Source organism: Nannobrachium achirus, assembly GCF_963921795.1.
Source record: "Nannobrachium achirus genome assembly, chromosome: 12".
NCBI classification, from domain to species: Eukaryota; Metazoa; Chordata; class Actinopteri; order Myctophiformes; family Myctophidae; genus Nannobrachium; species Nannobrachium achirus.
Window position 1 is genome coordinate 5592948 of NC_137832.1, and position 12941 is coordinate 5605888.

A 12941-nucleotide genomic window follows, 5' to 3' on the forward strand; every position below is an offset into this window, starting at 1 on the left:
AGTATACATTGCGCGGCACCGCACGACGGACGAAGTATACATTCACTACTAACTGATACGGCCCCGCCTCCTTTTCAGACTGTTTGAAGAAACACCACGTGACCTACTGTATCATAATGTAAATTTTCGGCCGGTGTCGCCACTCCTTTAAGGCAAAAAGAAGCGCGACCATATTACCCCAGTCCTAGCCTCGCTCCACTGGCTTCCTGTCCGCTATCGAATCGATTTCTAAGATTTTAATGTATGCTTTTAAAATTAGGAATGGGATGGCACCCCCGTCACTTGCCGATCTCATCTCCAACTACTCCCCAGTCAGAGCTTTAAGGTCAGCCAACCAGCTGCTGTTGACGGAGCTACCTACTAATAGAGTAACTAGGGGCGATCTAGGGCGACAGCAGCGGCAGCCCCTAGGCTCTGGAACAATTAGCCCATATACATCAGAGCCGCCCAATCAAAAAGCTATGTTTAAATCCCTGTTAAAAACAAATCTTTTCTCCCTGGCTTTTAGTGACACTTGATTTCCCTCATTGGTGCTTGCTTTTTGTTTTAACCAGTACAGCACTTTGGTTGACTTGTCATTTAAATGTGCTATATACATAAAGTTGAGTTGAGTTGAGTTGAGTTGATTACCATTCACCAGGTAACGATTCGATTCTGCAATGCATCGCGACGCATCACACTTTTCTATATTACTGCACAACATGGCAAATTACAGTCAATATACAAACAGTCAGATATGCTGAAAAACATATTCTATTTAGAATTATATTACATGTAAAATTATATATACAGCATTATAATTATATCTATATATACTTATATTTAGGCTTCGATTATCGATTATTTGAAGTTGTTGCATTGAATTGAATGAATTGAACTGAATTGACCGGTCGCTATGCCCCTCCTAAAGCCGTCCTTGTCCAATGCCAAGTTAGCAACAGGTTACTAACGCAGCTGACTTGGCAAGCTGCCATGGCGGCGCGCATCGGTGTACCGCGAGTCTGGCTGCTAGATAGAGATGGGATTTATGGTTCTTTGAAGTGAGCCGGAACTCTGAGATCCGTTCCTTTCAAAGAGCCGTTCAAAAGACTGTCTCATTTTAGTTACGGTTACTTTGTAGATTTTGATTATGATTGCAAATCACTTCCACCCAAATAGGCCTATACATTTTGGCCATTGGATACATTTCTGGCATTTGAAAATAGGTGATCTACAAGCTCACAATGTGCCACGTTGCGATGAATTGTGAGCTTGTAGATCGGCTATTTGCAAATGATTTTTCTACATTTTACTCATTGGAAAACCTGTGAAACAGGACATTCTGCATAATGAGTACGTTCTAATATTGGTACTTTAAGTACATTTTGATACCAATACTATTTTACTTTTACTCAAGTAGGGGCCTACATTAATAACATTCCAAACTTGATTGCAGTATTGATATGTTTACCTAAGAAAATAAATTTAGCACTTTTCCCACCACTGTTCATTAGAAAGGAACGGCTCCCCCGCTCCCTACTGTGAACCGAATCATATCGTTCATTTCAAAGAGCCGTTCAAAAGACTCGATTCGTTCGCGAACGTCCCACCCACTCGCTTCCGTATCACAAACACTGAAACAAAAACAGAACGGATTGCACTGACCTACACAAACCCACGGGAATAATTTAGGAGCACTTCATGAGAAAATATAACTGGTAATACTTGTGTACTGTATGTTAATCTGACTTTTAGTATAGGCTATTGTTTTCTTCCTGGACGTGCGTTTGTGGCAGGTTTAACATGGGATTTTGACAGCTGGCTTCTCCTCTGCACGCCGCCATGGCAGCTTGCCAAGGCACCCGCCTTAGTAACCTGTCGCTAACGTGGCATTGGGCAAGCACGGGTTTAGGAGGGGCATAGCGACCGGTCAATTGTGATGCATTGCTGAATCGATAATGTTTTAACACCACTAGGTAAGACTGGACGTAATGCTGCTCCTCCGCCAAGGGACCAGGGAGGAGGGGGAGCCCCGGACCCCAAGACACAGGCAGGGGGGGTCCCAGCTACCACCAGGACCCAGGCAGGGGGAGTCCCAGCTACCACCAGGACCCAGGCAGGGGGAGTCCCAGCCTCCAGAGCCCCAGACCCTAAGACCCATGCAGGGGGAGTCCCAGCCAACAAGACCCAGGCAGGGGGAGTCCCAGCTACCACCAGGACCCAGGCAGGGGGAGTCCCAGCCTCCAGAGCCCCAGACCCTAAGACCCATGCAGGGGGAGACCCAGCCAACAAGACCCAGACAGGGGGAGTCCCAGCCACCACCAGGACCCAGGCAGGGGGAGTCCCAGCCTCCAGAGCCCCAGACCCTAAGACCCAGACAGGGGGAGACCCAGCCAACAAGACCCAGACAGGGGGAGTCCCAGCTACCACCAGGACCCAGGCAGGGGGAGTCCCAGCCTCCAGAGCCCCAGACCCTAAGACCCATGCAGGGGGAGACCCAGCCAACAAGACCCAGACAGGGGGAGTCCCAGCCACCACCAGAGCCCCAGAGCCCAGGTCCCATCACCACCACCATCATCACCACAGCCACCGTGGTGATGGGGGGACCCCTGGGTACCTGCCCGGTATCCCCCGGCAACCTGAACCCAGAATGCATCACAGCAGCAGGACTCCGAGCATGCAGAGACACTGAGGACTCCTATCGATGTCAGATGGCAAGCTCGTTAAACCTCGTTAAAGCTCGTTACCAAACGGTAACTTTTCTGGAAATGGACGAAAAACCTGTGTTACAATGGATCCAATGCAGTGTTGAGTTTGTCGACTAAAACTATGGCGAAAACTTTTTGTCGACTATCTTTTTTTCACTGACGAAAAACGGAATAAAAACGAAAAATAAAAACTGAGTTTTGAAGACTAAAACTATGACAAAATCACAAAACATATTGACTAAAATGTTATGGAGGGACTATAGGAGAAGAGATCTAGTAGAACTAAAAGACGGGTCATTTTATGCTTTGTTGTCGCTCCCCAAAAATAGCAGATCTACAAGCTCACAGCGTGCTGCGCGCTGACACATCCCGACGCCATCACAGCCTGCCAGAAGACATTTTAGCCGACCGAATCAGCTGTGGATTTAGTAGACTAGAATCTTATGATGATTAGTCAAACTAAAACCAAAACATTTCAGGTAACTAAAACATGTTACTAAAACTAAATGATATTGTCTATAAAAGACTGTGACTGAACTGAAGGTTAGCATGGCTACCCCAGTCCCCAGATCACCAGTAAAACTCACTTGTAACAAAATGTACGTGTCACCTTCCTAAATCTTACAGATTAAAGGGGTTCTTCATCTGAATTAAAAAACAATGATTTTAATTTGATTATTATAGTTCTCTTTTACCAGGGAGTGCTATGGAGATTGAAAACATATTTTCAAAAGCTATACATGGAAGAGAAATACTCTGACCACTTTCCATCTCAGATTAAAGAGGATTAACCATGTCATTACATGTTGCAGGCCAATGCTTCATTTAACCAGGTCTTCACCTGCGGTCGCCGCTCGCTCAATCAAAAGGTTTGAGTTTCGTTGTTGCAGAGTTCCAGCTACAGGTGACCTGAAAACACTTGGTGTCCGTTTCTACTCAGTGGGTTTGTTTACGTAGAGTAGAGTGAGGCTCTTTAGTACAAGGGTTCCAAAACCTTTTCAAGCCACGTAAGACCCCCCAAAAATAATCATCATTTGAACTGGGGACCCCCCACCCTGACAAGCACATGGAATATAGTTTGATTTGACTTCCCACAGATAGATATTGTGAAAATAGCCAATAGTCTACAACAGTGGTTTTCAACCTGTGGTCCTTGAGGGGGTTCCAGGTGGTCCCCAGCTAAATGATGGAGAGTTGGTAACCAAGTTGGTAACCAAATGGACCCTTATAGAAATAATAATAATAATGTAATACAAGTTTATTTAAATCATGGCAAAAAGGTTTTTTAACCTTGCTGCCATGATTTAAATAAACTTTTTTCTACCTTGAACAATACAGAGTTGCCTTGGATCCTCTCTAAGTTTCCCACCTCATCTTTGCACCTTTTTTGATACCACTAGAACAGAATGGAATGGAACTATTGTTTTGTCCTAAGATTTTATTTTCATGTCTGGCTGCCTTTCACAGCCCATCCCTTATGGGATTATTCAGACACAATTAAAAAAAAAAAAAATCCAGTGCCAACATGCTGACACAAAAATGAATAAATAAACAAAATAAAGTAATACTGCATACTGTATACGGTACTTCTGATCAAAAGTACACAACGAGAGTGGAGGGCGAGAGAGAGCGAGGCACAAAGACAGAATGAACAAGAAACAGGACAAGAAGCAGACTTGAGTGATTGGTAGGTTGCTATTATGAATAATGACTTTTAAAAAAACTTAAGGCATACCGTTTAGAGGTGGTCAGACCAGCTTTTGAAGGCAAACATAAAATTAATGTTTATTTGGCCACAAGACAGAGCGCGCCTTCTCAGTGGCTTGACTGGCTTCCCAACATGTCCATTTGGTTGTGGTTGTATAAGGACACAGCAAACAGGTCCATTTGGTTGTATAAGGACACAGCAGTTCCATTTGGTTGTATAAGGACACTACAGGTCCATTTGGTTGTATAAGGACACAACAGGTCCATTTGGTTGTATAAGGACACTACAGGTCCATTTGGTTGTATAAGGACACTACAGGTCCATTTGGTTGTATAAGGTCACAGCAGGTCCATTTGGTTGTATAAGGACACTACAGGTCCATTTGGTTGTATAAGGACACTACAGGTCCATTTGGTTGTATAAGGACACAGCAGGTCCATTTGGTTGTATAAGGACACAACAGGTCCATTTGGTTGTATAAGGACACAGCAGGTCCATTTGGTTGTATAAGGACACAACAGGTCCATTTGGTTGTATAAGGACACAACAGGTCCATTTGGTTGTATAAGGACACTACAGGTCCATTTGGTTGTATAAGGACAGCAGCAGATTGACTCACCACATCTCAGTCAATACTGTCCACCCCCAGCAGTGCAGACCATACAATTTGTATCAGCCAGGTAAACAACTTCCTGGAGCTCCCCTGTGTCACCTTCTCCTCTCCCAGCTGCCGCGCTAAGCTCACCTGTCAGTCACCCATTGACCCTCTCACCTGTCAGTCACCCATTGACTCGTCACCCATTGGCCAGTCATTCATACCAGTCCCCTGATTGGCGTGATCATCAGATAGGTCAGTGAGATAGCGATGCCTACCTGGCTTAGTTTCATTACACCAAGCTACAGTGAGTGTACCACTTCTGTCGGGCACAAACCTCTTATTCCCATTATTCTAATCTTTTGTGTTTTTTGCCCCCATAAATTAACACCCCTACATGATACATACTACAGTTTCACACAAAAGCATCAAATGTAGCAGCTCTTCAAAAAAAAAATTAACACATCAAAATGACACAGTCATATATCTGACAAGATCGCTGTGGCTGTTTTGGATTTTGGAGAACAGTTCTTATTGCCACCGTAGGTCGCTACTTAGTATGAAAGCCTCCAGATCCTGTCTGTCACTGAAAATCACTCATTAATTTGTAACTCTTCTGACATCACAATGACATCACAATATAGCTGACCTGTTCTAACATCACCTCATCCCAGCTCAGCAGAAGGATAGAGGATATAGCCTCATATATGGAGATATAGCCCCATATATGGAGATCCTTGATGTTATCAATGTCATCCCAGCTCAGCAAAAGGATATAGCTTGATGCGATCTAAGATTCCCCTATGGGAAATCATCAGACGGTCTTCCTCTTTCGATTTCCTCCGCATCATCAGTGCCCACACCCTAAGTGGGGTTTGCGAAAGGACCTTTCTGTGTGGAGTTTGCATGTTCTCCCCGTGTCTCCTAGGGTAGATACCCTCACAAAAAAAACATGCAGTAATCCTGATCTCTATACTGCCTCTCCCTGGCCAGCCGGGGCGCCTGATGGAAGTGACCTGCTCACTCCTCATGCACTGAAGGAAGCATGAGCTCAGTTCGGGGCCCTCCCCCGGCAGGAATGGCGAGAGCAGCTCCCAGGATTACAGTTTAGGCAATTGGCACTGGGTGAAAACTGGGTTACATAATCATGGGATAAAAATGTAAAAGAGAGGAAGACCTCAGGGTAGTGAGAGTGGTCCCATCCTATTTTACAGTACACTTTAAGACAGAATAAGACAGAATAAAGCCATAATAAGAAATAATGTGTTGGTAATTAGAGCTAATATATTTTATTAGACAGAAACAAAGACAGAATAGCAGAAAGAGCAAATACCTTCTCTGGCACCTGCCGCAGAACTGCCGCGGCAGACACTGCCGCACAACCAGCAGTTAGACCGGCAGTCGCACTGCATCGCCGGCGTTAGGACCGGCAGTAGGACCGGCGGCCGCCGCACGGACCGGCAGGTCCCGTCGTGGTAAACTGCCGGTCCGTGCGGTGGTGGCTGCCGCGGCAGTTACCAGCGATGCCGGTCCTACCTACCGTTCCGTGCGGCGGCCGCCGGTCCTACTGCCGGGACTGCCGGTCGAACTGCTGGTCCGTGCGGTGGCCGCCGGTCCTATCACCGGCGATGCAGCGCGCCTGCCGGTCGAACTGACGGTCGATGCCAGAGAATGTATTGGCACTTTCCGCTATTCTGTCTTTGTTTTTCTCTAATATAATAATATTAGTTCTAATTACCAACACATTATTTCTTATTATGGCTTTATTCTGTCTTATTATGTCTACTATTAGGTGTACGGTAAATTAAAATAGAATGGGACCGTGAGGGTGATGTCAGGACTTCAGCACTCTATTCTTTATACGATACACTGTCATGCAACGCAAGTACAATGAGTTCAGCACTTGAGAACTGTTTTCACTTCCCCTGGCTGAGGAGCACAGCTCTTTACATGGCTGTGTCATTGGCACACACACACACACACTGGGTTTGACTGACAGCATATCCTTATCACACACACACACACACACACACACACACACACACACACACACACACACACACACTGCCGTTTTATTGCACCTCTAAGGGCGGGCCGAATTACACATCTTATCCGTTCTGATTGGCCCATAGCTGGCCAACTTCCACCATGGATGCAGATGGTTATCAGCAGCACGGGTAACTGAAACACATGTATGAGTGTCCACTCCACCGCCAGGGCCCCTTATTAAGAGATTTGCGGAGCGGTGCCAAGCATGTGTCCCGACTCCAGCGGGTCAACACGCCTCTCTGTAACCCATTCAGAACGGGTACACATTATTGTGTACCATTATTTCATGTTTTAACTGAAAAATAGTAGATAATACAAGCTCGAGCTTGTAGATCTGCTATTTTAGAAAAATCGTGAAAATTTGAATTTTGACCCGATTCTATAAGTGTCTTTTGAATCCTTCTAAGATTTTTTGAAAAACCTATGTTTCTATGTCAGCAATCTGGCCAGCCGTCGTCAAAGAAAAGGTCCTTTTCACTTAACTGGAGCTCAGTTAGTCTGTTCTTGAGAGACTACTATGTCAGTGGTTCTCAAACCTTTTCATGTGAAGGACCCCCAAAATTATATGTATTCGGCCACGGACCCCCATCTCAAAATATTTCGTTCCAGGGACCACCCAGAAGCAACATTTGAGTTACAATCGTTCGCTTTGAAAATACATAATATTCAAAGATTTGCACACATTTTCATGACTTTTTCAAAAATAGCAGATCTACAAGCTCGCAGCGCGGCACTCGGTGCCGCGCTGTGAGCTTGTGTATCTGCTATTTTTTCACTAGTTAAAGCATTCAATAATTCTAGGCCTGAATGGGGTAAGACCCCTGACGTTTTATTTATGACCCGCGACCAGGGATCTGATCCAATTCCATTGAAGCTCATGCCCAATTAATGACAAGGCAGGGCATTAAGTATTCACTCCACAGTTATTTGAGATCCAAAGAATGAAGCTAAGCATTATTTTTTCATCACTAAATAAGGTTTATTGTCGCTGTAAGATTCCTCGGTGACGAGAGAAGGAATCATTGTCACTCTCATCTCTTCGGCCATCTGAGCGTCTAAAGCCGTGGTATGTTACCCATTCAGAACGGGTACACATTATTGTGTATCATTATTTTATGCTTTAACTATTGAAAAATAGCAGATATACAGTACAAGCTCGCAGCGCGGCACCGAGTGCCGCGCTGCGAGCTTGTAGATCTGCGATTTTTCAGAAATTGTGAAAATTTTAATTTTGACCCAATTCTATAAGTGTCTGTTGAATCCTTCTAAGGTTTTTTTTTTAAAACCTATGTTTCTATGTCGGCAATCTGGGTAGCCATCGTCAAAGAAAAGGTTCTTTTCACTTAACTGGTGCTCTGTTAGTCTGTTCTTGAGAGACTACTATGTCAGTGGTTCTCAAACTTTTTCATTTGAAGGACCCCCAAACTGATATTTATTTGGCCACAGACCCCCAACTCAAAATATTTAGTTCCAGGGACCACCCAGAAGCAAAATTTGAGTTACAATCGTTCGCTTTCAAAATACATATATTCAAAGATTTGCACACATTTTCACAACTTTTTCAAAAATAGCAGATCTACAAGCTCGCAGCGCGGCACTCGGTGCCGCGCTGTGAGCTTGTAGATCTGCTATTTTTCAATAGTCAAAGCATTCAATAATTCTAGGCCTAAATGGGCTAGAGAATCCGTTACTAGATCTTGTCAGGATATCTCCAGCAGCCACGTTCTCTTATCTCTTATCTCTCCGTCTTATCCGGGTAAACTCGACCCCCCGCTCCGGTCGGCGCCCGTTGCTTCACCCCGGCGTCCGCCAGACTTAAGGTCTTTGGCCGGATGCCAGCGTCTAGTCGTGTTGGTACAATGTAACGGGCATCTGAGCTATGTTGTCTTCATTACCGGATATGTGGATGAATGGAGAAGAGGCTACTACAGCTAGTCAGTAGTCACTATACCTTAATGATCTGTGGATGGATGGAGCTAGACTACTACAGCAGGCAGGCGTCTGCTAGTCACTACCCTTAATGAGAGGAGGAGAGGGAGACGTCAGGGCATGGTACCGGGCACTGATTTGTGTGACTGAGTTACGAGGGGGGCCTTAATTATGTTATACTTTAGCTGTTGAAAAATAGCAGTTATACAAGCTCTAGATCTGCTATTTTTCAAAAGTCGTGAAAATGTGTGCAAATCTTTGAATGTATGTATTTTCTCTGCCAGTCAACTGCCTGATCAACTTTTCAACTAGGGGGTTCCCTGCCGATCAACTTTTATCAACTGTTTTATAAAAAGTGATTTGTGAAAATTTGAAGAAAACATAATGGCTTCTATCTCATGAATGCCTGAACGGATTTCCAAGCGGATTTTTTTGTTTGAAAGCTGTGAACAGCGTGCATACACATGAAGCATGATCTAGGCATGGGCGTGCATGATTCCGTGCACCAAAAATTACATTTTTTGGCAGCCTGGTACTTGGCAGCCAATTTTGCTTCTGGGGGGTCTCTGGAACTAAATATTTTGAGACAGGGGATTTTGAGATGGGGGACTTGCACACATTTTCACGATTTTTCACAAATGGCAGCTCTACAAGCTCAAAGCGCGGCACCGAGTGCCGCGCTGTGAGCTAGTTAAAGCACAAAATATCGCGTTAATAATGCGTTCCCAGTCTAAATGGGTTAAACCCCCTCCCCCTATGAAGAACATTCATGGCGGGCCCGCAGTGAATCCTTGTACCCAGGGCCCAGAATTTGGTGTGACACCCCTGCCCTGCGTCCTCCTGACGGTCGTGTGCTTCTAGGGTAGAGTTCTCAAATTCTGCCCGAGCCTAAAATAAATGCTAATTGGTCGGGCCTCGGGCTCTGTCACTCAGGCAACAGAGAACAGGCGCATATCCCTGTCTGTGTGTCAGACTCTGTCTGCACCGCGGCACTGAAGCCAGAGCAATGGATCAAGGATAATCGGTGACGCATACGGAAGTAGAGCCTACTAGCAGACTGGTTGTAACTTGTTGGGATGACGTCACAAACATAACCTTTGGATAGCAGCCTCGTCAGCAGAGGCGTAATTTGACCAATATCTAGGGTGTTGCAAGGAATGGAGTTTGTCCATGCGCGTGAGAAATGTCGGGTTTTATCCGGTTTTGGGTGTTTTTAATTTGCGTTTCGGGTGTTTATTCCCCACACAACAGTCTAACAAGGAGATGCAGATATACCTGTATAGTTACTATTTGGCATGCAGTGAAGCAAATGTACAGTTTTTATATAATTTTTTTTATTATTAGAAGCAATACTCCCATAGGCTTAGTTTGACATTTGCCCTTTCATGATTGGTATCACAGTTGCAGCAATCCATTTGGTACGAGAGATATTTGTTTAAGAAGTGCCAATAAGAATAAACCATTTGATAATCTCTGCTATATTTCTAAATGGCTGCAAAACATTTTGTTTGATGCAGGACCCTGGGACCCTGGAGGCAGGGACATGCTGGGCCCCTGATTCAGCCCGGGAAAAAGAGTTGGAGAGGCCCTCATTGCGCGCTGAGAGAGATCTCTCTCTATAGCGCTGCTGCTACTCAAAGATTTGTGACAAAGTGACAAGCCAGTGGGCCAATTACATGAGTTATATTTCGTCGTGATTTAAACTATAGTGAAAACAGCCAATCTACAAGCACACAACGCCTCGCACCGCGAGGCGTTGTGTGCTTGTAGATCTGCTGTTTTCACTTCTTTTGTGCGACGGCCTTGTATGATGAAGCAGAGCTTTGCTTTGCGAAAAAATGTACAAATGCAAAACTTGGAGATTTCTGCCCAACAGTGACGATTTACTTTGTAAGCCCCCAAAATGGAACGAAGGCCGACATTTTCTTTTGAATTTTTTCCTAATGGCCGGGAATGAACCGGCCGTTCGGGAGTTGTCCCGCTTTTCCCAATGGCCAGCACGTCCCTGCCTGGAGGCCCAAATGACGCCCCTGCTCGTCAGTCAGCGTAGCAGCTCCGTGGTGGAGCAGCTGCGATGGAAGTTTTTATCTGCGCGATGTTAATTAAAAAGACAACACGCAATTTCACAAGTTTGTAATAAGTTATAAATCCAAGAAAGGTATATTCAAAGCAGAATTTTGACAAGGACTTAAGGAGGATTGTATTGCCACAACATCAAACATAAGCACCAGTAAGACTCCCTAAATCGGGAGATAAGCGACCGTCAGGTCGCATACACAAACTTTAGAAGGCAATGGTAGCCAATCAGGAGGGAATATGGGAAATGGGACAGATCCATGTTGATGACATACTGTATACCGCTTTGCGTGATTTTAGGGCAAAATCTGTAGGAGCAGTGTCCAAAAATGTGTCTTGCAAGAATTGACCTCATGGTGGCGCTAGAAGAGGGCCATGTGAGAAATGAGGTTCTCACATGGTTCACATGGTCCTCCTGCTGCCTGTGTTTGGTGCGTCACCGTTGAAAGGACGAAATGTAAATCACGCAGGCAGCGACAATGCCAGGGAGAGAGAATGAGAGGTGATTGAGATTGACAACAACAGGGATTTAACTTTAGCCTATTTTGTGCAGAACCTAGCATGTTTCATGAACAATTTAACACCATAGAGTTATGTCTAACACCAGTTGCCATTTCTCTCACTTAGTCAAGTAAAAATAAAGCTGAGGTTGGAAAAAATTGTGTTATTTAGTTTTTCAACTGATTCTGACAGGAAATTAGGTCTACTAGCCAGGATAAAAAATCTACCATAATCTGCTCACTGCAAATACCCACAGTGGCCAAATCAAGTTGGGCTCCCATCGACTTTCTATACAGGAGGAAAATACCCAGAAAAAAATCTGCTTTAAGTAGGATGTGAGGGGTCTAACTAGGGGTTTGTCATGATGCTGAATCCATTGCAAGCATTTGTTTTGCACAAAAAACATTCATTGGCCCCAGAAAACGCCCACAAAACTGATGAAAAGTGATGAGTCATCACTTTTCATCACTAAACCATCATTTTCTGGGGCCATTTTTAGCCCAAGGAATGTGTTTTGTGCAAAACAAATGCTTGCAATGGATTCAGCATCATGACAATTGGATTTTTTTCCTAGGATTACTAGACTACTATGTTGTAATTTGAGACACTAGCTGGTGCTGCTCTCTCTCTCTCTCTCTCTCTCTCTCTCTCTCTCTCTCTCTCTCTCTCTCTCTCTCTCTCTCTCTCTCTCTCAGGCTTTCGGTTTTTCGGGCCGAAAATGATGAAAATTGTTAGGGCCAGGCCGGGCTTCGGGCCGGCCCACTAGGGCCCAGTTAGGGCCGGGCCTTAATCTTCAGGCCCGTTGAGAACTCTATGTGCTTCCGGGGAGGAGCGTTATTTAGTGGAGTCCGTCACAAAGCAGCTCCTCTCCTGTTCCCCTGCATTCATTATTCAACGCTTCTCACATCTGACATTTCACCATAACCAGCCGTAACCACAGCGATGGACAGAGAAGTGTCTTCCTGCTGTCGCCGTGGATGAATGGAGCTCCTCCCGGCTCTGTGTTGGTAAATGGTAAAATGGTAAATGGTGCATTTATATAGCGCTTTTATCCAAAGCGCTTTACAATGTGCATTACATTCACCCATTCACACACACATTCATACACCGGTGGCGGTGGAAACCATGCAAGGCACCAACCAGCTCACCGGAGGCAACTTGGGGTTCAGTGTCTTGCCCAAGGACACTTCGACATGTAGACAGGAGAAGCTGGGATTTGAACCGCTGACCCATGGATCATTGGCCAACCCACTCTACCTCCTGAGCTACAGCCGCCCCCTGTTGTGTTGCTGCCCCCTCTGGCCACACTTTAACATCCACACTAACTAACTTTATTACAATCAAATGCATGTCTTTATTTATGCTTAGAATTGCATCTTTTAGTTTTATATTTTGC

General features: G+C 45.0%; 1 protein-coding gene across 1 annotated transcript in view; it reads left to right on the plus strand.

The window, feature by feature from the left end:
* tmc1 (transmembrane channel-like 1) overlaps positions 1–2671 on the plus strand; it is a gene marked incomplete at both ends in the record, with an annotated part of 70076 nt that extends 67405 nt beyond the window's left edge. Inside the window, one exon of the mRNA XM_080737935.1 lies at positions 1956–2671. Coding sequence (XP_080594061.1) covers positions 1956–2671 — 716 coding nt within the window. The remainder of the gene's footprint in view (positions 1–1955) is intronic.
* Between the last annotated feature and the right edge of the window lie 10270 nt (positions 2672–12941).